At 38.5% G+C, this 24,367-nt stretch overlaps 1 protein-coding gene across 8 annotated transcripts in view; it reads left to right on the top strand.

The window, feature by feature from the left end:
- Nucleotides 1–24,367, top strand: part of HACL1 (2-hydroxyacyl-CoA lyase 1) — a 72,818-nt gene that overhangs the window by 2,017 nt on the left and 46,434 nt on the right. For 6 of the 8 annotated variants that reach the window (XR_005241918.2, XM_008009191.3, XM_038002900.2 and 3 more), the window contains exons 3-10: nucleotides 3,365–3,405; nucleotides 6,760–6,840; nucleotides 8,841–8,913; nucleotides 11,917–11,994; nucleotides 13,152–13,246; nucleotides 15,494–15,606; nucleotides 19,047–19,182; nucleotides 23,641–23,746. Coding sequence is in view for 7 of the 8 variants with exons in the window: in XM_008009191.3 (XP_008007382.2) it covers nucleotides 3,365–3,405; nucleotides 6,760–6,840; nucleotides 8,841–8,913; nucleotides 11,917–11,994; nucleotides 13,152–13,246; nucleotides 15,494–15,606; nucleotides 19,047–19,182; nucleotides 23,641–23,746 (723 nt within the window). In the remaining variant the exon portion in view is untranslated. The remainder of the gene's footprint in view (nucleotides 1–3,364; nucleotides 3,406–6,759; nucleotides 6,841–8,840; nucleotides 8,914–11,916; nucleotides 11,995–13,151; nucleotides 13,247–15,493; nucleotides 15,607–19,046; nucleotides 19,183–23,640; nucleotides 23,747–24,367) is intronic. The other 2 variants (XM_038002899.2, XM_008009194.3) reach the window with 1 other exon arrangement.

Below are 24,367 nucleotides of genomic sequence, written 5' to 3'. Positions count from 1 at the left end.
CTACATAACCTGTAGGGGAGAGGGATGTAAAGGAGGAGTGAGGTTTAGTCTTGATCTTCAAGTTGATCAGTCTTGGAAGGTTAGGGTAAGACTGACAGAAAAAAACTCATCTATTATAACTCTCACAATAGATGTAGTAGCACAGAAGGGATGACTGGTTCTCTTTGAGGACAGAGAAGATTGCCTGTAGAGGTAATGTTAGTTCATGTGGTTCCATCGAGGTAGGTAAAGGCATGGTGAGCTGTGAGACGGGTAGGTAGGTTGAGGTTAGGTTGTGGAGAATCTAAAAAGAATTTGAACTTTTTTTTTTTTTTTAACAATAGGCAATAGCGGAGACTAAAGGTTTTTCTAAACAGGTGGGAGATGTAATTAGGCTTGTATTTCAGAAAGATGATGCCAGGCATTGTTGTACATGCCAGTAATCCCCAGCTACTTAGGAGGCTGAGGCAGGAGGATTACTCAAGTCCAGGAATTAGAGGCTGCCTGGGCAACATAGCATGACCTCTGTCTCTAAGTTTTATTTCAGCCCTTATAAGCTTAATTGAGGGTTCTTTAGGTCCCATGTGCTGTGTTGGGTGCTGGATACAGAGATGAATGATAGTTCCTGGCTTTAAGGGGCTTACAGCCAAGCTGTGGAGACAGACACAAACAATTGTGTTATAAGGTGGTAAATGCTGTGATAGATACCTAGGGTGCTATAAAGCCCAGAGAAGGAGTACCCAGGCTCAGCTTCCCACAGGAGATGATATCTGTGCTGTCCAGAAGGATAAGTAGTCATTAACCAGTTAGGAAGGAGGAGGCAGGCTCCTCTGGACATGATTCCTAGATTTTGGGCTTGCTTGATTGTGTGGATCTTACTCTCTGTGACTGAGACTGGGAATATAAAGGGAAGAGCCAGTTTGGAGGAGAAAGGTGATGTTCAGTTTTGAACACATGCATCTGAGATGTTGGTGGAACATCCCAGTGGATGTGTCCCTCAAGCAGCCTGACTCTGTGGTAGTCAGAGGAAAACTTAAATGGTGCCTGAACTAAGGGTAGTGACAGAATGATTCAGAGGGAACATGAAAACAGGCTAAGGCATTCAGGAGCATGTTTGTGCTAAAGAGAAAGATGTAGTTGGGGGTGACTTGATTGTCTTTGATTAGATCCATAGAGTAATCAAGACATACTGACCAATTGGTCAGCAAGTAGGCAGATTGTCAGCAGGTTCATTGTTCTTGAGAGCTTACTGTGTGTGGGCACTATTCTGAGTGTTTTACACATATGAACTGATTTCATCCTCACAGCAGTGCTTTGAATTATTTTCATTTTATGGATGAGGAAACAGAGATGTAGAGCAACTTGCCAAAATTACACAGTAGAAAGTAGGGAAGCTGGGATTTAAATCAAAACAGATTGGCTCCAGAGTCAGCTCTCTAAGTACCATGTACACTGCTCTGCCTGTGAATGGAGGTAGTTTAGTAGAGGAACAGATCTTTTATGGTCATAAAACCGGTTACGGCCAGGCGCGGTGGCTCATGCCTGTAATCTCAGCACTTTGGGAGGCCGAGGTGGGCGGATCACCTGAGGTCAGGAGTTTGAGACCAGCCTGACCAACATGGAGAAACCCTGTTTCTACTAAAAATACGAAATTAGCTGGCCGTGGTGACGCATGTTTGTAATACCAGCTACTCGGGAAGCTGAGGCAGGAGAATTGCTTGAATCTGGGAGGTGGAGGTCGCTGTGAGCCAATATTGCGCCATTGCACTCCAGCCTGGGCAACAAGAGTGAAACTGCGTCTCAAAAAAAAAAAAACAAAACTGTTACCTCTCAACTTTTGACATTTCCTACCAGAGGAATATACTTTTTGTTACATGTTGTTGTATGTTTTGCATTGCCTAGCAACATTTCTTACCTAGCTATCATAAGTGGGCAATTCTTTTGGGTGTCTAAATAAAGTGTTCTTATTGCAGCAGGTATTTACATGCCTGCATTTCTTAGGAGTTGTCTCATTCTTCTAATGTAAATTTGGCCTTATGTGCAAAAGGGAAGAGAGACAGGACCAGTAGAGAATAGCAACACAGGAAAAGAGCAACGCCTTTTGTGCAGGTTCTCAGTGGGTATATGATAGTAGAGACAGTCGAGATTGTGATCCATAAACATTTCCTTTCTTTTTTTTTTTTTTACATTTATGTTCTTAATGTGGATTTCTTTAAGACAGTATACTACTTCATTTAAGCTGAGTGAAGGCTAGGAAATACACAATTTATTGTTATTTCTAAAGAAATGAGAAGAAATAATACTGGGGAAAAAATGATGTCACAAACTAAGAAGAAGAATTTGAGAGAGCACGCAGCATTTTCCCAGGTTATCTTGTGTGCATTTAATTTAGTGCCCCCTCTCTTCCTGATTATGAGCTGAAGTAGAGTTACAAGGTAAAAACTATCCATATGCAGGCCATAAAGGAAATCTCAATAAATTGCCAAGGATTGAAAGCTTGCAGTATGTGTGACCTGACCATGTGGAAGTAAAGTGGAACTCGGTAACAGATCACTGAGAAGAATCTCAAACATTTGGAAATTAAGCAACATGGTTTTTGGTATTGTGTAAATATTTGAAAAGATTAACAAGATGAATAAACTTCAAGATAGACTGATTGAGAATAAAAGAGAAAACAGTACCAATGTCAGGAATAAAAAAGGAGATATCACTACAGATCCTAATTAGCCAGTAGGTTGAAGAAGAAATCACAATGGAAAGTAGAAAATATTTTGAATAGAATGATAATGAAAAGATGCAGTCTCAAACTTGTAACCTATAACTAAAGCAGTTCTTAGAGGGAATCATTTTAAACAAATCTATTAGTAAAGAAAATTAAAAACCAGTGTTCTAAATTTGTATTTTAAGAAGCTGGAAAAAGAAAAGCAAATCAAATTCAAAATGACTGAAATAATAAATACGAGAACAGAAATCAATGAAATAGTAAACAATAGAGAAATACCAACAAAGGCACAAATATGTTCTTTGAAAAGATGGGTAAATTTGATAAACTCTTCATGAGACCGATGAAGAATAAAAGAATGAAAACAAATTACCAATATCATTAATAAAATAGGACATTCCTGTTGATCCTGCAGATACTTAAGCAATCGTAAGAGGATGTTTCGAATAACACACATATGAACAAATTTCCTGAAAAACTGAAAATTAGATAACTTTAACCATTATTTGAAATTTTTGCATAGAACATTTATTACTAAGATGGGAAGTGTTTTAATTCTGCCTTTACCATTACATTTTTGTCTCTTAATTTAGTAGTAAGTTGCTCTCATAAATGTACTATAAGGATCCCAATATGCTCAAGTCCAGTGTTCTTTCTTCGTAGGCTTGTTATGCTGCCTCCGCGATTGGATATCTGACAGGCAGGTAAACTGAAATCTGTTTCACTTCAATTTAATATTTTGGGGTAGAACTATTATGTCTTTCAGCTGAAGGGTGAGTTCATTTGGAAAGGTTATAGAAGAATATATTAAATAACAAGATAAAAAAATTGAAAACTCTCTGAGGGCCACATCAAAAGAATAATGATACCAGAAGTGTTTTAGAGTGGAACACATTGCCATTTTGCAGAGTGAATCACTGGTGATCAGATAGTGAGTTGATGTGTGATACCTTGTGTTGGATCTCACAACTACACCCCAGCACACTTAATACAAAAATGCTTGGTTCAAAATGTGGCTGTTGGGACCTGTTCCATGAATTCTGATTTTTTAGTGTGTATCCATGTTACCTAACTACTACTCCCTTTTTATTATTAAAAATTAATACATTTTAAAAATGTTCATTTTGGAAAACTTGGAAAATATAGAAAGCATCAAGAAAAAATGAAAATCGACTGGGCACGGTGGCTCACACCTGTAATACCAGCACTTTGGGAGGTTGAGGCGGGTGGATCACCTGAGGTCAGGAGTTTGAGACCAGCCTGGCCAACGTGGTGAAACCCCGTCTCTACTAAAAATACAAAAATCAGCCTCATGTGGTGGCACGTGCCTGTAATCCCAGCTACTCAGGAGGCTTGAGGCAGGAGAATCGGCTTGAACCTGGGAAGCGGAGGTTGCAGTGAGCTGAGATTGCGCCACTGCGCTCCAGCCTGGGCGATAGAGCGAGACTCCGTCTCAAAAAAAAAAAAGAACAAGATGAAGAGAATGAAAATCACCTATGATCTCACAACTGTTAAGAATTGGTCATTTTCTTCCGATTTTTTTCCCCTACAGTTGTATTTTTTAAGCAGAATTTGGACTCTCACGGTAATATGTATCATACTTTTTTCATTTATATTACTTTTAATACACTTTCTAATTTCCAAAAATGAAACTAGTAATTTAGTTGCTAAGAAATGTAAACTAATAAGATCTCAAAGTCTAGACCTCACCAGAACATTTTTTTTTCTGTGATAAGAAACTTGTGAATTTGAGCCTGAAGAAAATAGGCCATCAAGTAACACTATTGTCAGCATTTTCTGCCACTTTATTTACATATGACAAATATTTTTAATCTTTTCGTTTAGCTTGGAAAGCATTTAAATTATAGTTATTAATTGATGCCTTAATGTAAAAAATGCTAGAACAATGATTAAGACAATGGTTAAAAGTTCATACTTTTTTTTTTTCTTTTTCGTTTTTTCTTTTGAGATGGAGTCTTACTCCGTCGCCTGGCTGGACAGTGCAGTGGTGCGCGATCTCAGCTCACTACAACCTCTGCCTCCTGGATTCTAGCAATCCTCCTGCCTCAGCCTCCTGAGTAGCTGGGACTACAGGAGTGCGCCACCATGCCCAGCTAATTTTTGTAATTTAGTAGAGATGGGGTCTCACCATGTTGGCCAGGATGGTCTTTATCTCTTGACCTTGTGTTCCGCCGGCCTCGGCCTCCCAAAGTGCTGGGATTATAGGCGTGAGCCACCATGCCCGGCGTAGAAGTTTGTATTTAAAAATTTTTTGCTATTTGAATGAACTTCTGGAACTGCACTGGCAAGTATAGTAGCCACGAGCGATATGTACCTGTTTACATTTAAATTAATTAAAATTAAATAATATTTAAATCATAGTTTATCAGTTTGTAGTAGCCACATTTCAAGTGCTCAGCAACCATGTCAGTAGTGGCTACCGTATCATACTGCAAATGCAGAACATTTCTATTACTATACAAAGTTCTGTTGGATAGCACTGTTCTAGAAGTTTAGTTTACTTGGTGATAATTACTTATTTTCAAGTCTGTCTTGAACAGAAATTTTTAAGAAATTATTTTATAAATGTAAAATGGCAAACTGAACTATATTAAGATACTTTTTCCCTGAGTGCTTTAGGCTTAGAAAGTCACACCGAAGGGTAAAACATTCAAGTTGAATATTTATTTGGAGTCTCACTCTCGCCCCCAGGCTGGCGTGCAGTGGCACCATCTCGGCTTGCTGCAACCTCCACCTCCCAGGTTCCAGCAATTCTCCTGCCTCAGCCTGCCAAGTAGCTGGGACTACAGGTGCACACTACCACACTCAGCTAGCTTTTATATTTTTTATAGAGAGAGGGTTTCACCATATTTCCTAGGCTGGTCTTGAACTCCTGGGCTTCAGTGATCCATCCACCTCAGCCTCTCAACATGCTGGGATTACAGACATCAGCCACTGCCCTCAGCGTCAAGTTCAGTTTTAAAAGATTTTGGGGGCTGGGCGTGATGGCTCATGCCTGTAATCCCAGCACTTTGGGAGGCTGAGGCGGGTGGATCACCTGAGGTCAGGAGTTTGAGACCAGCCTGACCAACATGGTGAAACCCCATCTCTACTAAAAATACAAAAATTAGCCAGGCATAGTGGCAGGCACCTGTAATCCCAGCTACTTGGGAGGCTGAGGCAGGAGAATCACTTGAATCCAGGAGGTGGAGGTTGCAGTGAGCTGAGATCGAGCTATTGCACTCCAGCCTGGGGGACAAGAACTAGACTTTGTCTCAAAAAAAGAAAAAAAAGATTTTTGGCAAAGCACTGCATTCAGAATTACTTTCCTATCAATGATCAGTTGACGTTATATTTATTTGTTAAGAAATGAAAAAAACCTGTTTTTCATACAAAAGTGAACTCAGCAGTCAAAAATTTGCTTTTGTAGGCCATTAACTTGATTTAGCCCAGATGTAGGATCAAAATAAGTGGTTAGTGATGTAAGGTGTGAAAATGATAGGTACCTTATTTCTTGCAAGAAATCCGATAAATGTAATCTTTCTTTTTTTGGGCCAGGCATGCTGGCTTATGCTTGTAATCCCAGCACTTTGGGAGGCCAAGGCAGGTGGATTGCTTGAACCCAGGAGTTCAAGAGCAGCCTGGGCAACATGGTGAAATCCTGTCCTACCAAAAAAAAATACAAAAAATTAGCCAGGCGTAGTGGCATCTGCCTGTAGTCTCAGTTACTTGGGAGGCTGTGGTGGGAAGATTACCTGAGCCTAGGAGGTTGAGGCTGCAGTGAGCCCTGATCGTGCCACTGCACTCCAACCTGGGCGACAGAGTGAGATGCTGTCTCAAAAAAAAAAAAGTGTGTGTGTGTATATATATATATATATATATATATATATAAATTTTTTTTATTAAGAATATTCTAATAATCATTTTACCAGTTATACTATAGACCTGTAGGTCTTTCTTTTGAAGTCCAAGATTGCCGTGTTTCACACTAAAGTGGTATGAATCAGTTGTTAACATTTGACTTGATTTTAATAAAATAAATTCTGTTTTGCTTTTAGGCCAGGAGTCTGCCTTGTTGTTTCTGGCCCAGGTCTCATCCATGCCTTGGGTGGTATGGCAAATGCAAACATGAACTGCTGGTAATCATGCTATTATTACTGAAAACATTTTCTTAAAAAGGTCACTGCAGGATTTTACTGAGTAGAGCTAATACTGATCTAAGATAGAAAGACTTGGAAAAAAAACCCTTCAATTCTTAGAAACCGAAAGTAGAAAGTTACTGGGGAGGGAATGAGGAGGAGGAGGAGGGGGAATAGGGAGCTAGGTCAAAGGGTGCAAAGTTTCAGTCAAGTAGAACAAAGCCTGGAGATCTAATGTACAACATGAAAGCTGTAGTTAATAATATTGTGTATTGTAAATTTGCAAAGAGAGTAAATTTTAGGTACTTTTACCAAAAAAAGTGACTATTTCTACAGTATCTTAGGAAAAAAGTACCATGAATGTGTTAATTTGCTTGACTGTAGTAATCATTTCACTATATGTGTGTCAAAACATCATATGGTATTCCTTAAATATATATAACTAGCAAAAGAATATTAGGACGAAAGTTCAAAGCACCAGCAATTTATTTACTTAGAGACGAACACTTTTTCTTTTTTTTCTTTTTTGACACGGAGGCTCACTCTGTCACCTAGGCTGGACCGCAGTGGTGCAATCTTGGCTCACCACAACCTCTGCCTCCCGGGTTCAAGTGGTTCTCCTACCTCAGCCTCCCAAGTAGCTGGGATTACAGGCCCCCGCCACCATGCCTGGCTAATTTTTGTATTTTTAGTAGAGACGAGGTTTCATCATGCTGGCCAGGCTGGTCTCAAACTCCTGACCTCAGGTGATCCACCTGCTTCGGCCTCCCAAAGTGCTGGGATTACAGGCATGAGCCACCGCACCCAGCTGAGATAAACACTTATAACATTTTAGAGTTTCCTAATATGTGTGTGTATGTGTGAATGTGTATATAGTTCTATTTAAGTGAAGAATTGCTTTTTAAAGATCCCAGCTCAGAGTGTAAAAATGTGGCCAATTTTTCACCTTGTTTTGCGTAGGTAGGAAGATATTTAAAATTCTTATATTCATTTAGTTTGCTTTATATATAAACTACTTAGTACCTATTCTCTGATCTTGCCCTTAACTCCATCTCTGGCACGTTACCAATGAGATCAGGTTGAAGGGGGTTAGGTTCTAATCAATTTGGAACATATTTAATCTTTCTAGTGGAAAGGACCTTGTTTTCTTTCTTGCCCTGTGTTTCTTATAGTTTCTTCTTTACTTTCCTTTTGATCTTTCTCTTCTTTATCTACTTAAAGGTGTTACATTTTTTAAGTACCTTAGGGTTTGCCATATCTTTTTTTTTCCACATTGAAGGGTAAGAATTTCATTGCTGAGGAATGTCACTTATTTTGTAATTTCCAAATATATTCACTTAGGAAAGTGTAAAATTTTTCTTCCCCTTATCCCAAAAGTAATAAGAAAGGCATAAAAATTTATTTTATGTCAATATACCGGGAAGTTTAGCATCAGTATCCAAAAGGGGAAGAAGGGGAGAAAAACTATACATTTTGTCTTTTTCTGATATTGAGGAAAGTTCTGTCATATCAGGTTGCTTCCTAGCTATTTTTTAATCAACAGTTTCTCTTTTTTCTTTCTTTTCGTTCTTTCGTTCTTTCGACAGAGTCTTGCTCTGTCACCCAGGCTGGAGTGCAGTGGCACAATCTTGGCTCTCTGTAACCTCTACCTCCCAGGTTTAAGCGATTCTCCTACCTCAGCCTCCTGAGTGACTGGGATTACAGGTGCCTGCCACCATCCCCAGCTAATTTTTGTATTTTGTATAGAGCTAGGGTTTCACCATGTTGGCCAGGCTGGTCTTGAACTCCTGACTTCAAGTGATCCACCCGCCTCGGCCTCCTAGAGTGCTGGATTACAGGCATGAGCCACCTTGCCCAGCCTTAATCTACAGTTTCTAAGAGAAAAATATAATATTCTCTCCCTTTAACATTTATTATTTGTTACGAATTAGACATTCTGTTTAGTGTTTCACATGATGATCTCATTTGTAATTATCTTGTTAAAAAAATGACTGTTTCAGGCCCTTGCTTGTGATTGGTGGTTCCCCTGAAAGAAACCAAGAAACGATGGGAGCTTTCCAGGAGTTTCCTCAGGTATCCAACTTTAAGATTTTATTTTTTTTATTTTTAATTTTTGAAACAGGATCTTGCTTTGTTGCCCAGGCTGGAGTGTGATGGTGCGATCTCAGCTCACTGCATCTTGACCTCCTGACCTCAAGCAATCCTCCCACTTTGGCCTCCCAAGCAGCTGGGACTACAGATTTGCACCACCATGCCTGGCTAATTTTTGAATTTTTTGTAGAGACGAGGTTTCACCATGTTGCCCAGGCTGGTCTTGAACTCCTGAGCTCAAGTGATCTGCCCGCCTTAGCTTTCCAAAGTGCTGGGATTACAGACATGAGCCACCGCACCTGGCCTGCAACTCTAAGATTTTAGTAACACGATACATACACACCATTAAGAGTTAGGGAGAAGATTTAATAAACCCTCCTGTTTGCAAAATAAAATAAATAAATTAGAAGTACCTGAAGTAACTTAAAGGTAATTATCTTGAGCTACTATAAGACAACCTCAGGGTGGGTATTAAGGGTGAGCTTAGGCCCTGCTTAGAAACAAGCTTTTAAGAAATACACCTTTGTGACAGGATTTTAAGCTCTGAAAATAGGCTCTTAAAAGAGACAAGAAGAGGTAGGAATAAAAATGATTCTGGACTATGCCTTCCAGACTTTAGGGAAATAAATGAGAGGAAAAATCTTACTCAAAATGATTGTCAGTAGACTCTGGGTAAGCATATTTTTGTTTTAGAAGGAGGAAAGAAAGCATTTCAAAATTAAAAGAAACTTGAAAGAATATATCAACAAAATGCTACAGTTTTAAGAATAAAGCTCTCACGCCTGTAATCCTAGCACTTTGGGAGGCCAAGGTGGGCAGATCATGAGGTCAGGAGATCAAGACCATCCTGGCTAACACAGTGAAACTCCATCTCTACTAAAATTGCAAAAAAATTAGCCGGGCGTGGTGGTGGGCATCCGTAATCCCAGCTACTTGGGAGGCTGAGGCAGGAGAATGGCATGAACCTGGGAGGCAGAGCTTGCAGCGAGCCGAGATCGCGCCACTGCACTCCAGTCTGGGCGAAAGAGCGAGACTCTGTCTCAAATAAATAAATAAATAAATAAATAAAAATAAAGCTAGACAAGGTGTTGCATAACTGTATTCCTAGCTACTCAGCTGCTAGGCTGAGGCGGGAGAATTGCTGGAGCCCAAATGTTTGAGACCAGTCTGTGTAACATATTCAGGTCTTGTCTCTTTCTTTTTTTTTTTTTTGACAGGGTATGACTGTGTTGCCCAATCTGGAGAGCAGTGGTGCGATCTTGGCCCACTGCAACCTCCTGGGCTTAAGCCATCCTCCCACCTCAGCCTCCCGAGTGGCTGGGACTATAGATAGGCACATACCACCATGCCCAGATAATTTTTGTACTTTTTGCAGAGACAGTGTTTTGCCATGTTGCCCAGGCTAGTCTTGAACTACTGACCTCAAGTGTCCCACCCACCTTGGCCTCCCAGAGTGCTGGGATTACAGGCATGAGCCACCACGCCCATCCAAGAGACCTTGTCTTTTTTTTTTTTTTAAAAAGGAACAGTTGTAGGAAACAAATAGATGAAAGTGAATGATTGACACTTAAGATGCAAATATATTTGAGCATTTACAGGGACAAAGTTAAAATCATTAGACAGCCGGGCACAGTGTCTCATCCCTGTAATCACAGCACTACTTTGGGAGGCCCAAGCGGATAGATCACTTGAGGTCAGGAATTTGACACCAGCCTGGCTAACATGGTGAAACCCTGTTTCTACTAAAAAATACAAAAATTAGGTGGGCTTGGTGGCAGGTGCCTGTAATCCCAGCTACTTGGGAGGCTGAGGCAGGAGTATCCCTTGAACCCAGGAGGCAGAGGTTGCAGTGAGCCGAGATTGCACCACTATACTCCAGTCTGGGTGACAAGAGCGACACTCTGTCTCAAAAATAAATACATAAATAAAATCATTAGACAAAGTCTATTTGTAAATCAGGAATCATTGTTGAGAACTTCAAAACATAAATTTTCATATATGATAAACTAAAATACTGAACTGTAGTATAGGTTAATGCAGAAATTACATTTTTATGCTCTTAGAAATGAATTGAAGTTTTATTTAGTTAATGGTAGACGATAACAGTTATTTAAAAGATGCTGATGTGTTTGGAAAATAAGTAGAGCAGATAAGTTAATTAAAAGGAAATCTAAAGTTACTGCAGAAACTATATAGGTGAAAAAGAAAACAGGATAAATGTCCACTACATATTTTTTTCCTGAAATGGAAAATAATAGTTTATTAGATCACATTTAAAAACAGAAGAGGAAGAATCCAAATATCTGTTTTTTGTGGAAGTCCTTAAAACTAAAGGACATGAACATAGACTGAAAATCGTGGGGTGATCTTAATTTTGTCATGCCTGGGACTATCAGTTTTTCATAGATTTCATACTGAAATTGTAAAACTGTTTCAAGAGAAACAGTTTCTATATAATGCCTCAAGATATATTAAGCAGTGAAAAATTACACTACTGAATTCATATGTTCTAAACACCATAGCAGGAAGGCACATAAAAGGAACACTGGCAGAAATGTAAAAATAGATTATTATTATAACAAAATATAACAGATGAAGTTACATATTCTTATCTGTGAAATTGCTGGATCCAAAGATACACTGATTTAAATTTTTTGTAGATTGTGTTAACTTCCTTTCCCATTTATAGTCTCACCAGCAGTTTGTAGAAGTGCCTATTTTCCTGTGTTGTGTTAGATGGTGGGTATTATCAAACTTTTGCATCTTTGCCAAAAGATTTTGCATCTTTGGTATGATATGCTTCCTGAATCATACCAAGGCAAAACTTTGTGCTTTGAATAGGCTTTTAAGGGACAGTCTAGGTAATGCATTTTCTCCATCTTGCCTCTAAACATAAAAGAAACTAATTACTTAACATTTTGTCTTCTTTCAGGAGAGTAATATGATTGTGAGCTGAATTTTAAGTGATTTTCATTTTCCACATAGGTTGAAGCTTGTAGATTATATACCAAGTTCTCTGCCCGTCCAAGCAGCATAGAAGCTGTTCCTTTTGTTATTGAAAAGGTATGGTATTTAGTAACAAGCTCTCCAAGTCAACTGATTTTTCTCGGTTGCTTATACTTAATGTTATTCTTATTCTCAAAAGAATGAGTCACAAATTGGAATATACTCAGGCAGTTAAAAATGGCATTGTTAGAAAACTATTTACATTTTAATGTTCACTGTCATTACATTTAATTATAGAGAGGTAAAATAAGTTATTTTTGGAAAAAGTTTCTCCTGTGTTTTAGTTTTTAAAATTACCTTTTTAATTATACAAAAGTAAAGAGAAAGGTTTATAATGAACCCCTGAGTACCTTTTCTCTTGTGCTTTTGCAAAAGATTATTTTTGAAAATTGGGACTAAACCAAAACCCTCTAAGACCCTCTGTTGGTTAATTAAACAGCATACAGGTTGATTATTCCATACCTGAAATGCTTTTTGGAAGGGTTTCTGACTGCAGATTTTTTCAGATTTTAGAATATTTGCATATATATAATGAGACATCTTGGGGATACGACCCAAGTCTAAATATGAAATTCATTTATGTTTCATATGTGCCTTATATACACAGTCGGATGATAACTTTATTTTTCCCTTGGGGACGCTGAATAAACTGTTTAGACACCTGCATTTTGACTGTGAGCTGTCACATGAGGTTAGATGTGGAATTTTCCACTTGTATCATCATGTCGGCACACACCAAGTTTCACATTTTGGAAGATTTTGGATTTTTGGATTAGGATAACCTGTATTATAAATTATAATCAGCATTTATACATGAAATTACGCTTGAGCTGTTTCAAAACCAGGAGTTACAGAAACCATTTGATACATGTAACAACATCACAGTTTCTGAAAACACTGCCAGATTATTAAGGTTAGGAAGCAGGTGAAAGTACATATTACAGTGCAAAAACTTGGCAGGCAGAGCTTAGTGAATAATTTCCAAAACTAAAGTGTAATACAACATGAATTTTAAAGCCCTGAGTGAATACTTTCTTATCTCTCTCCCTTTTAAACAAAAAATCTTTAAAATTGTAGTCAATAGAGGACATTTCAATTTTGATCATCAGAAAGATGAAAATAGTGTTCATAATTACAGTTTTAAATTATCTTTGAGTAGAATATGATAAGACTGAGATTTTACAAATCTTTTCTTCTACTTGTAATGAACATAGGCAGTGAGAAGCAGTATCTATGGTCGTCCAGGTGCTTGCTATGTTGACATACCAGCAGATTTTGTGAACCTTCAGGTGAATGTGAATTCTATAAAGTGAGTAATAGTTATGCTGGAATTCTTTCTTCAATGTACATGTATTATCATAATGCCTACCTTTCTAGAAGAATTTACCCAGCAGTTTATAAGTTAATTTCCATTTGTCTTAACTTGATGATTTAGTAATTAAACTGAATCCTAGCCAAAGGGCTTAATTATCTTAATTAAAATGATATTAGTAGGTATTTCTGGATTTAATTACTAAACCAAATACTTAGAACGTCCTGAACTCCTCGATGAAATTATTCCTCCATTAACCATAAATGTACATCCCTTGTTAATGTAGTATGGGTCCTTGAGAATCTTTATAATGTAAGCCAAGAGGTTCGGTGATTATTAAAAATTATTAGGACTCAGGATAAAAAACATCTAGCTGTCTCTCTCTGTGGTTAACAAATATTCCAATATAGAAGTTTCTATGATTTCTCATATTCTCATATTTCTTAAATAAACACTAAATGAAAAGAAGTACAAAAATCATTTTTCACTGGTATCTAAGTCATCCCCTGATAAGGATAGGTACTTGGGGTTAAAGCATAATGGGTACCGTTTAGTGCATTTCTGCTGTTGTGGACCAAATGGATCTCTAGTGACTACAGAGAGACAATGGGTCTTACTGTTTACTCTGTGTACCAAAGAGTGATTTTTTTGTTTTTTTCTTTTGAGACCGAGTCTCTCCCTGTTGCCCAGGCTGGAGTGCAGTGGCACAATCTCAGCTCACTGCAACCTCTGCCTCCCAGGTTCAAGCGATTCTTCTGCCTCAGCCTCCCAAGTAGCTGGGATTACAGGCGCCCGCCACCATGCTCGGCTAATTTTTGTATTTTTAGTAGAAACAGGGTTTCACCATGTTGGCCAGGCTGGTCTCGAACTTCTGACCTCATGATCCGCCAACCTTGGCCTCACAAAGTGCTGGGATTACAGGCATGAACCACCGTGCCTGGCCAGGAGTGATTTTTATTTGGGAGAGCTGGATAAAAAAGACATCTGTTTATTCTGCCTAATAGCTGAGCATGATAATCAAAATAATACTAAGGGGAGGAGGGCAAGCTCAGGTAAGTTAACTCTGTAAGCCTTCTTTTAAATTTTATGCAGATTGTCCTTTTCTATTATATGTCTAAATATTTTGACAATATGTCTAAATTTTATACAGTATAATTTATATTAATTAGAATAAATGAAATGTCACAGGACTTGGTGTCCAGAAATACTTGACTGTGACAGTTTGAATATTTATTTTACTAATGCATATTGTGATACTAAAATATTAACTCCCAGTCAGTGGAAATGTAGTGAGGCCAGGTGTGGTGGCTCACATCTGTAATCTCAGAACTTTGGGAGTCCGAGGTGGGTGGATCACCTGAGGTAGGAGTTTGAGACCAGCCTGGCCAACATGGTGAAACCCCATCTCTACGAAAAATACAAAAATTAGCCAGGCTTGGTGGCATGTGCCTGTAGTCCCAGCTACTCAGGAGGCTGAGGCAGGAGAATCACTTGAACTCGGGAAATGGAAGTTGCAGTGAGCCAAGTTCGCACCACTGTACTCCAGCCTGGGTGACAGAGTAAGACTCTGTCTCCAAAAAAAAAAAAAAAAAGAAATGTGGTAAGGTGTTTAAAAGCATGGACTTTGGAGACAGAATGACTGGTTCAATCCAGTCTCTGCTATGTGCCATCTGGAGATCTTGGATAAGTTACTGTCTCTGAGTCCTTTTTTTCCCTCAGTGGTGAAGTGGAGATGATGTTAATACCTAACCTCATTGTTTTGACAGATAAATGAGAATAAATGGCACATAGCAAACATTAGATTTTATGATGTTTTTACTGTTAAGACAGCTGCTACTGCTACTGCAGTACAAAGCCATTAACTCAGATTTTCTGTCAATGAATTGACCATTTCACTGGCTATTAGATGATATCAGGGAATAACTCTTAATTTACCAGATGTGATAATGATGTGATAGTTGAATATAGGAGAAGGTCCTTATTCACAGCTGCATGGAGAAATTTTTAAGGGTAAAGTGTCTTGATGCCTATTATTTACTTTAAAATAGTTTAGGAAAAATAAATGCATGTTTATGTGTGTATATATGAAACAAATGTGGTAAAATGATATTAAGTTGTTAGATCTATATGGGGGTATGTGGGGACTTATTGTACTATTTTTTCTACCTTTCTATATATTTGAAATTTTCACAATAAAAAGATCAGAGCTGGCCTCTTTTAATTAATAGGGCTCTTTATTTCCAGGTACGTGGAGCGCTGCATGTCACCTCCTATTAGCATGGCAGAAACCTCTGCTGTGTGCACGGCAGCTTCTGTTATTAAGAATGCCAGACAGCCCCTTCTTATCATCGGGAAAGGTAACATGAATAGAACTCTAAATCGTGCTAGGCTTTTGAAAGTGCCAATTCTTTTTATAAACTTTCGTTGTTTATTGATGTCTGTACTTTTTTTTTTTTTTTTTGAGACGGAGTCTTGCTCTGTCACCCAGGCTGGAGTGCAGTGGCCGGATCTCAGCTCACTGCAAACTCCACCTCCCAGGTTTACGCCATTCTCCTGCCTCAGCCTCCCGAGTAGCTGGGACTACAGGCGCCCGCCATGTCGCCCAGCTAGTTTTTTGTATTTTTTAGTAGAGACGAGGTTTCACCGTGTTAGCCAGGATGGTCTCGATCTCCTGACCTCGTGATCCACCCATCTCGGCCTCCCAAAGTGCTGGGATTACAGGCTTGAGCCACCGCGCCCGGCCTATTGATGTCTGTTCTAATGTTTGAAATTGGAGTAAGAATTCTCATCATCCATTTAGCATTGTTTGTTTTGAAATTATAGACATTAATGCCCAGAGATTTCACCCTTTTAAGGAAATACTACCTATTTAATTTCTTTGGTCTTATTAGTGAAATGTGTTTATTCTATTATAAAACATTTTGGAAAACCAAGAAAAGTAGAAGTTCCTTCATCTAAGGTAGCTATTTTTAACATTTAGTACATTTCTGTTCCTTTTGACATATATATTACGTACTGTGCTCATACTATATAGCTTTGTATTCTACCTTATTCATTTAAGATTATAATATTTTTCATCTTAGAAGTATTTCCTAAATATATTTTTTAATGTCTCTTCAGGTGTACATTAACACTTACTTTCCTGGCAAATATTTAAATCTTTGCCAATTACTATTTGTTTGTTTAGAGTAGCTGTGGCAAACATGTTTGTGCCTAAAGCTTTTTCTGTATTTAGGATTTAAGATTCCCAGAAAGAAAAGTTAGAGGGTATTAATATTTTTAAGAGTTTTGTACATATTGTCATATTGCTTTCTCCAGAGGTAGTGTACCAACCAACTTATACTCCTGTCAGGAACTGATTATAGTATCCATTTCGTGTTCTAGAACTGAGGCTGCTGGGATCACCTATGACCATGCTAATCAATTATCAACTGCTTAGGAACTAAATACGTAGAAACTAAAAATAGTTTGATAGTGTACGACAAAAAAATTGAGGTCAGAATTGAGTTGAATGTGTTATATGATGTATTAGCTCGGTGACTTTGAGAAACAACTGCTTTGAGTTTCAGATTACCTCACTTGTAAAATAGGGATATTAACTGCCTCAGTGGGATACAATTAAATAGCAAAATATGTGGAAAGCACTCAGTGGATGCTAATTTTCATTCTTCTTTTAACAAACATTTGATGAGTGCTTATGATAAGGCAGGGATTACATAAAACATTCATGAGGGATACAGAGAAATAGTGGTTCCTACCTATTGGGGAGGGGAGATAGACCTGGTAACAAGTAAGTGCGGTATACTCTTGTGCAATGTGTACAGAGAGGCTGAGGTGGGTTTTCAAGGGAAGCAGAAACAATTTGCTTGTGTAGGTAATATGGAAGGACTATCCAGAAGAGGTGACACAACAGCTGTATCTTGAAAAAGCAGACAGTGGTTTACCAAGTGGATAGAGACCAAAGGCAAAGCAGGAAGAGAGAACTGAGTGTACAAAGACATTGAGACAGGAAGGAGAATACAAGAACACTTTCTGGATGAAAAAAGGAACTATTTTTCATCATACATACATAAGAAGGGATTTCAAGATAGTTTTGTAGAATGGAGCATTATATTGAATCTGCAAGTGCATGATACTATTTACTAGGATTTAGTAGAGAATTATAAATACAGAATATGGAATAATATACTAGCCTTGAAAAAGTATAAAATAGCAAAAAAATATAGTGGTCTTGATGACATTAGAAATGGAATATTTGAACAATAAGGTATTTTTCGTGCCATCAAGGGAATAGGGTATAGGGTTATTCCCAGGCACACAACTGTGAAAACAAATGATAATGTGGGCTGAGCGGGGTGGCTCATGCCTGTAGTTCCAGCACTCTGGGAGGCTGAGGTGGGTGGATCCCCTGAGGTCAGGAGTTCGAGACCAGCCTGGCCAACATGGTGAAACCCCGTCTCTACTAGAAATACAAAAATTAGCCGGCCATGGTGGCAGGCACCTGTGATCCCAGCTACTTGGGAAGCTGAGGAAGGAGAATCGCTTGAACCCGGGAGGCGGAGGTTGCAGTGAGCTGAGATTGCGCCGTTGCCCTCCAGCCTGGATGACAAGAGTGAGACTTTGCCTCAAAAAAAAAAGATAATGTGTCCCACTGGGGTTAGCTCTGTTACAATCACAGAATTATAGAGCCTGTAGAAAGATCTGCATATCTTTAGAAACTTAATGCACCTTAGAATTTCCATGCCTGGACTAGGATACCTTGTGTAGAGGAGGTTTGCTGGAGATGAGGACCAACATGTGAGGGTAGAGAGAGCTTTTCTCTTTCGGGGCAACATTCTTCCCAGGCCACCTGGGCCTCCCAGTGTGTTCAGGGAATTGTAGAGTGTAGTTCAGTAGGACCGTAGCATAGAATGGGTAAGTGACAGTAGCAAGAGCTGTGAGATGTGACTTTTGTTTTGAGATAGACATCCTTCAGAATAATTGAGAGTATTATTGGTGGAAGATTAGAACTCTTACTTTGGTAAGCATTTAAAAATAACAGCGATAAAAACTGTAGTCACAGTTTGTTTTGAGTTTAAGCCCACGTATAGGCAGAAGGAGAATATTTGAGTATTGATCTACAAGCAATTTCTTAGGAGGTCAAGGAAGGAGGATTGCTAGAGCCCATGAGTTCAAGACCAGCAGACCTGCCTGGGCAATATAGGGAGACCTCACCTCTTCAGAAAATTTTAAAAGTAGCTGAGTGCGGTGGTGGTGTGTGCCTGTAGTCCCAGCAACTCGGGAAGCTGAGGAGGGAAGATTACTTGAGCCAGGGGAGCAGAGGTTACAGTGAGCCAAAATTATGCCGCTGTACTCCAGCCTGGGTGATAGAGTAAGTCCCTGTCTCAAAAAATAAATAAATAAAAAGCAATTTCACATGAACTTTTTTTTTTGTTTTTTTTTTGAGATGGAGTCTTGCTCTGTCACCCAGGCTGGAGTGCAGTGGCCCGATCTCGGCTCACTGCAAGCTCCGCCTCCTGGGTTTATGCCATTCTCCTGCCTCAGCCTCCCGAGTAGCTGGGACTACAGGTGCCCGCCACCTTGCCTGGCTAGTTTTTTGTATTTTTAGTAGAGACGGGGTTTCACCGTGTTAGCCAGGATGGTCTCGATCTCCTGACGTCGTGATCCGCCCACCTCGACCTCCCAAAGTGCTGGGATTACAGACTTGAGCCACCGTGCCCGGCCCACATGAACTTTTTTAAGGGTCACAGTGCCTAGAGCTTAACTGAATTGTCCAATGCATTTGCATTTCTTGTAGGTGCTGCTTATGCTCATGCAGAAGAGAGTATCCAGAAATTGGTGGAGCAATATAAACTGCCATTTTTGCCCACCCCTATGGGGAAGGGTGTTGTCCCTGACAACCATCCATACTGTGTAGGTGCAGCCAGATCCAGGTGTGTGGCGTTCCACATTTTAAATACAATGGCTTGGTAGATTTTAGGCTAATTTAAATTATTTTGTGATCTTCATCTAGGATGGAGTTCTGAAAGAATCGTGGAATTTTAAGCATACCTGTTTATTTTTGGACTATCTTTCCTGGTTTCATATGAGAAATCTGCAGTTATTCAAATTATTGTTGCTCTGTATGTAATATGTTGTTTTTCCATGGCTGCTCCCAATATTTTCTTTTATCTTTTATTTCCAGCAGTTTAATTATGATGTGTCTGTACATGGTTTATTTTAATTTAGCCTGTTTGGGATTCTCAAGTCTTGAATCTAAAAATTTCTTTCTTTCTCTAAATTTGTCTTTCTCTAGATTTGGAAAGTTTTCATCATTCTTTCTTCAAATATTGTTTTCTATGTCAACCTTCATCCATTTTGATATTGTCTGACATGTCCCTGAGTATCTATTCATTTCTTTTTAATTCTTTTATTTTATATTTTGTTTCTCTGCTCAGATCTTCTATTTTCACATTTCTTTCAAGAATATTTTTCTATACTTTTTGATGGAGTAAGTTACAATAGTTTCTGCAGTCTTTGTTTATTAATTCCAACATCTGAGTCATCTCAGATTGGCATCTATTCATTATCTTTTATTTTGAGAGTTGATCACATTTTTCTGGCTCTTTTTGTACTGAGTAATTTTGGATTGTGTCCTGGATTTTTGAATATTATATTTTGAGATTCTGGGTCATATTAAAATCCTCTGTAGAATGTTGATTTTTGTTGGTTTCTCTTAGCAATCAATCAACATGATTAGATTAGCTTGACTACAAATTGAAGTGTGAACTTACCATAAGTAAGTAGTTCCAGGGTCACTTAAGTTTCAGAACCTTTCCTGTGCTGTTTTCAGGCTGTCTGCACATGCTCAGCTCAGGGGTGAGCCCCAGACATGTACTGGTTCATACCCAAATTAGAGATTTATTTTCTCTCCTCTGTAGGCTCCCCACCCCTACTCTCCCATTCTCAGGTGCCCCTTTTCCTGGCTCTTGCTGCTCCCTTATAGTATCACATAACTAAAGCTGCTCTCTGAACAAGCTGCAGAAGAAAAAATAATGGGGATTGTCCCCATGTTCTTCAGACCGCAGGGACCCTTTTTTCCCAATCCCTCTTGCCTGAGAGATGACATTTCTCTTGGAATTTCAGCTGCTTGGGAGCCACCACAATGCAGCTCTGCAGTAGGGCTGCCCTCAGAGCAGAGCTGGGAGATAAAGAAAAAAAGAAAAAAAATCTGACCATTTTCCCCCAGACTGTCCAGCTTGCAGTGGCCCTTTTCCTGATCCTTCGGCCAAAAAAACAGTTTCTCTGCGAGTTTTTGCTGCTTGCAGTTCTGCAAGTAGGGCTGTCTTTGAGTGAAAGCCAGGAGACAAAACACGGGGGAGAAATACCTTGGAAACTCACCCTCTGTGTGGGTTGCTTCTTCAAACTTATCCAATCTTGGCTGGCATTGGAAGCTTCCTCTTTTTAGATTTTTAAGACATGCTTTTTAATGTACTATAACTTTTTTCTTTTTAATTTCTTGAAATGTCTTTATCATGAAATATTCTAACTATACACACAGGAAGAGAGAATAATGTAACGAACACTTACATAACCACCACTCAGTGTCAACATAAAAAGTACAGACAGATGAATCTCTAAGTAAAAAAGGTTTCATTTGGGAATAATATATGATAAGTAGGATTGCATCAGTTATTAACATTATTTTATATTGCTTTAGGGTTTTTGGGTTTTTTGGAGAGGGGGTCTTGCTCTGTTGCCCAGACTGGAGTGCAGTGGCGCAATCACACCTGATTGCAACCTCTGCCTACTGGCTGGGCTAAAGCAATCCTCCCACCTCAGCCTCCCAAGTATTAATAGCTGGAACTACAGGCGTGTGCCATTACAACCTGGCTAATTTTTGTATTTTTTGTACAAACGAGGTTTCACCATGTTGCCCATGCTGGTCTTGATCTCCTGGGCTCAAGGAATCCACCCATCTAAGCCTCCCAAAGCACTGGGATTACAGGCATGAGCCACCATGCCCGGCCTAGGGTTTTTTTTTTTTTCCTTTTTAGGAAGCGAAAAATTATGGATTCATTTGCAGTCCCCTAAATATCTTTTTTGATCCCATTTTTTCCTTCCCTTTCCATAGTTTATTATTGTCACGTATTTGGTGTTCTTCATATTTTCATTCATGGGTTAAAATTAATTCTGAAGGTTTTTAATTTTTATTTTGTAGAGACAGGGCTTCACTGTGTTCCCCAGCCTGTACTCAGACCCCTACGCTCAAGTGATCCTTCCACCTTGGCCTCCCAAAGTGCTGGGAATACAGGCATGAACACTTGGCTTCTGAGGGCTTTTTAAATGTAATATTTGCTGCTAGATCTTTACTTGTTCCTCACTTAATGCTACCTTAATATATCATCATTTTATTTATATTACTATATACAGTAACCAAGTTAATTCTTACACTGTTAATTTTTTTTTATACTTAGGTTAAAATGAAGTTTATCTTCAATCTAGCCAGATTTTAAGAGGATAATATTAATGACATTGCCAGTGTAAAAAAGGTTGCAAGGGGCTATGAATAATTGAATCAATGATTTCAAGGGTTTTAGAGTATCAGTAAGCAAGTCTGTCCTGCTGATTGCAGTTATCTGTTTGTTAAATTGGGTCTCATAGGACTATTACAATATTGAAGATGATTTTTGAGTATGTACTTAATTTTTGAGTATATAATTTCTGCAAAAAATTGCATTTATCACCGAAGAAGACAAAAGCAGTAAATACAGATCCTGTATGGCAAAAGACAAGAAAAATGGGAACTAGATAAAAGACGCAGAAAAATGAGAAGTGAAAAGCAAAACAAAACCCACAGCAATGATGATAATAAACTCTCCTGGAAAAAGGCAGACATTCAGATTAGATTAGTAATAACAGCAACTATATGTGTTATAAGAGCCACATCTGAAACATAATGATACAGCTTTAAAACAAGACTGGGCAAAGATAAGTGAAGTAAAGAAAAAGCAAGCAAGGGTGGTTGTGTTATGAAAGTAAAAATCATTAAAAGATTAGAAGTTATATTGACAAAAGTATTAAAATATATAAAATAAAACTTAGAAATCTAGTTGATACAATATTTTAGAAAGCAATTCTGGAATATGGATCAATAGTCTTAAAAATACTTCTTTCTAGGGACCAACGTGAAGAGTGCATTAAGACTTAAGTATGAAGATGTGCAACCCAGCACTATTAATAACAGAATATCCAGAAATTGAGAAAACATTAAATAAATTTTGGTATATGTGTTCAGCAAAATATGTAGACTTTAAAAGTTGTATTTAAGAACTTAATGACAAAGGAAAACTTTTTTTTTTTTTTTTTGAGACATAGTCTCGCTCTGTCGCTAGGCTGGAGTGCAGTGGCGTGATCTCGGCTCACTGCAACCTCTGCCTCCCAGGTTCAAGCGATTCTTCTGCCTCAGCCTCCCGAGTAGCTGGGACTACAGGTGCACACCACCAAGCACGGCTAATTTTTGTATTTTTAGTAGAGACTGGGTTTCACTGTGTTGGCCAGGGTAGTCGCCATCTGTTGACCTCGTGATCCGCCTATCTTGGCCTCCCAAAGTGTTGGGATTGCAGGCGTGAGCCACTGCACCAGGCCAGGAAAACATTTATGTAAGCAAAAGTATATGAGACAGCCAGGCACAGTGGTTCATGCCTGTAGTCCAAATAATTTGGGAGGCCAACGCGGGTGAATCGCTTGAGCCCAGTAGTTCGAGACCAGTCTACAAAAAATTAAAAATTAGCCAGGTGCAGTGGCACGTGCCTGTAGTCCCAACTGCTCAGGAGGCTGAGGTAGGAGGATTGCTTAAGCCTGAGAGGTAGAGAATGCAGTGAGCCATGATTGCACCACTGCATTTCAGCCCAGGCAAAAGAGAGAGGAGACCGTGTCTCAAAACAAAAAGAAGTGTATGAGACAGTATTATAGTATATAAAGTCAACTATGTAAAAATATATTTGCATACAAAAAAAGAGTGGATGAAAATATGCCAGGATATTCATAATAGTTTATAGGTTGAAAGTATTATGGGGTGATTTTGTTTTTAGCCTTATACTTTTTCTGTTTTTTTCTGGATTGTCTACAGTGAACTTGTACTAATTTTTCTAATTATAAAAAAGTAATAAAAGAGTATAGATACAGCTTATGGTAATTTTTTAAACTTAATTTATATTTTGGATAACTATTTATATAGAATGGCTTTACAAATTATTTTAGCTTGAAAGATCAAATAATACCCTAGAAGCTGATTCTGAAGTCTGATGTAAGCTCCAAACGATTTAGACTTTTCAAATACTTTAGAGATAAATTTTAGAATAATTCAAATAAGAAATATAGTTATACTTTTATATCAATTTTTTTAATAGGGCTTTGCAATTTGCTGATGTAATTGTGTTATTTGGTGCCAGACTAAATTGGATTTTACATTTTGGACTGCCTCCAAGATACCAGCCAGATGTGAAGTTTATCCAGGTACTTAGGAGGAACTTAATATCAGAAATGTCTGTGTTCGTTGTTCTCCCTATCAGCCATAATCAGCTCTGTTTTCTTCTTGATTTCTATTTAAAAAACTGTTCTCTTTTTATGTAAGTAGCATTTTATAAATTGTCTAACATAATTACAGGTACCAAAATAAGCTTCCTTTTCTAGCCTATGAAACATAATGGGCCGCTTTACTTCTAGCCAGAAAACCTTTCAAAATTAACTTTCAAATAGTTTAAAAAGCATAATTTGTCTTTTCTTCACAATTCAAGTATATTTAAAGGTAGAGAAAAGAGACTGTAGGATGGTAGACTAGAACAAAACATTTGGCCTTGTTAGGGAGTGAGGTTTTCTTTCAGATGCCAAAACTTTTACCTTTCCAATGGGAATTTCTAAATGACACTGTTTTATATGTCATTAAACAGTATCCGGAATGTATTCTGACCTGTCTTTGATGATTCTTGTATCATTATGACCCACCTTATAAGCCAGTTTCTTTACTGATGTGGAAAATACTACCTGCATAGTGGCACTCAAACCTTTTTGCTCTACGCGGATTGGCCCCATTTTGCTTAATGTTTTTGCTTGGTGGTTGTTTTTGAGACAGCATCT

The sequence above is a fragment of the Chlorocebus sabaeus genome, chromosome 15 (genome assembly GCF_047675955.1).
Source record: "Chlorocebus sabaeus isolate Y175 chromosome 15, mChlSab1.0.hap1, whole genome shotgun sequence".
NCBI classification, from domain to species: domain Eukaryota; kingdom Metazoa; phylum Chordata; class Mammalia; order Primates; family Cercopithecidae; genus Chlorocebus; species Chlorocebus sabaeus.
The sequence above is the reverse complement of the archived record's forward strand: the minus strand, read 5'-3'. Positions and strand labels throughout refer to the sequence as shown.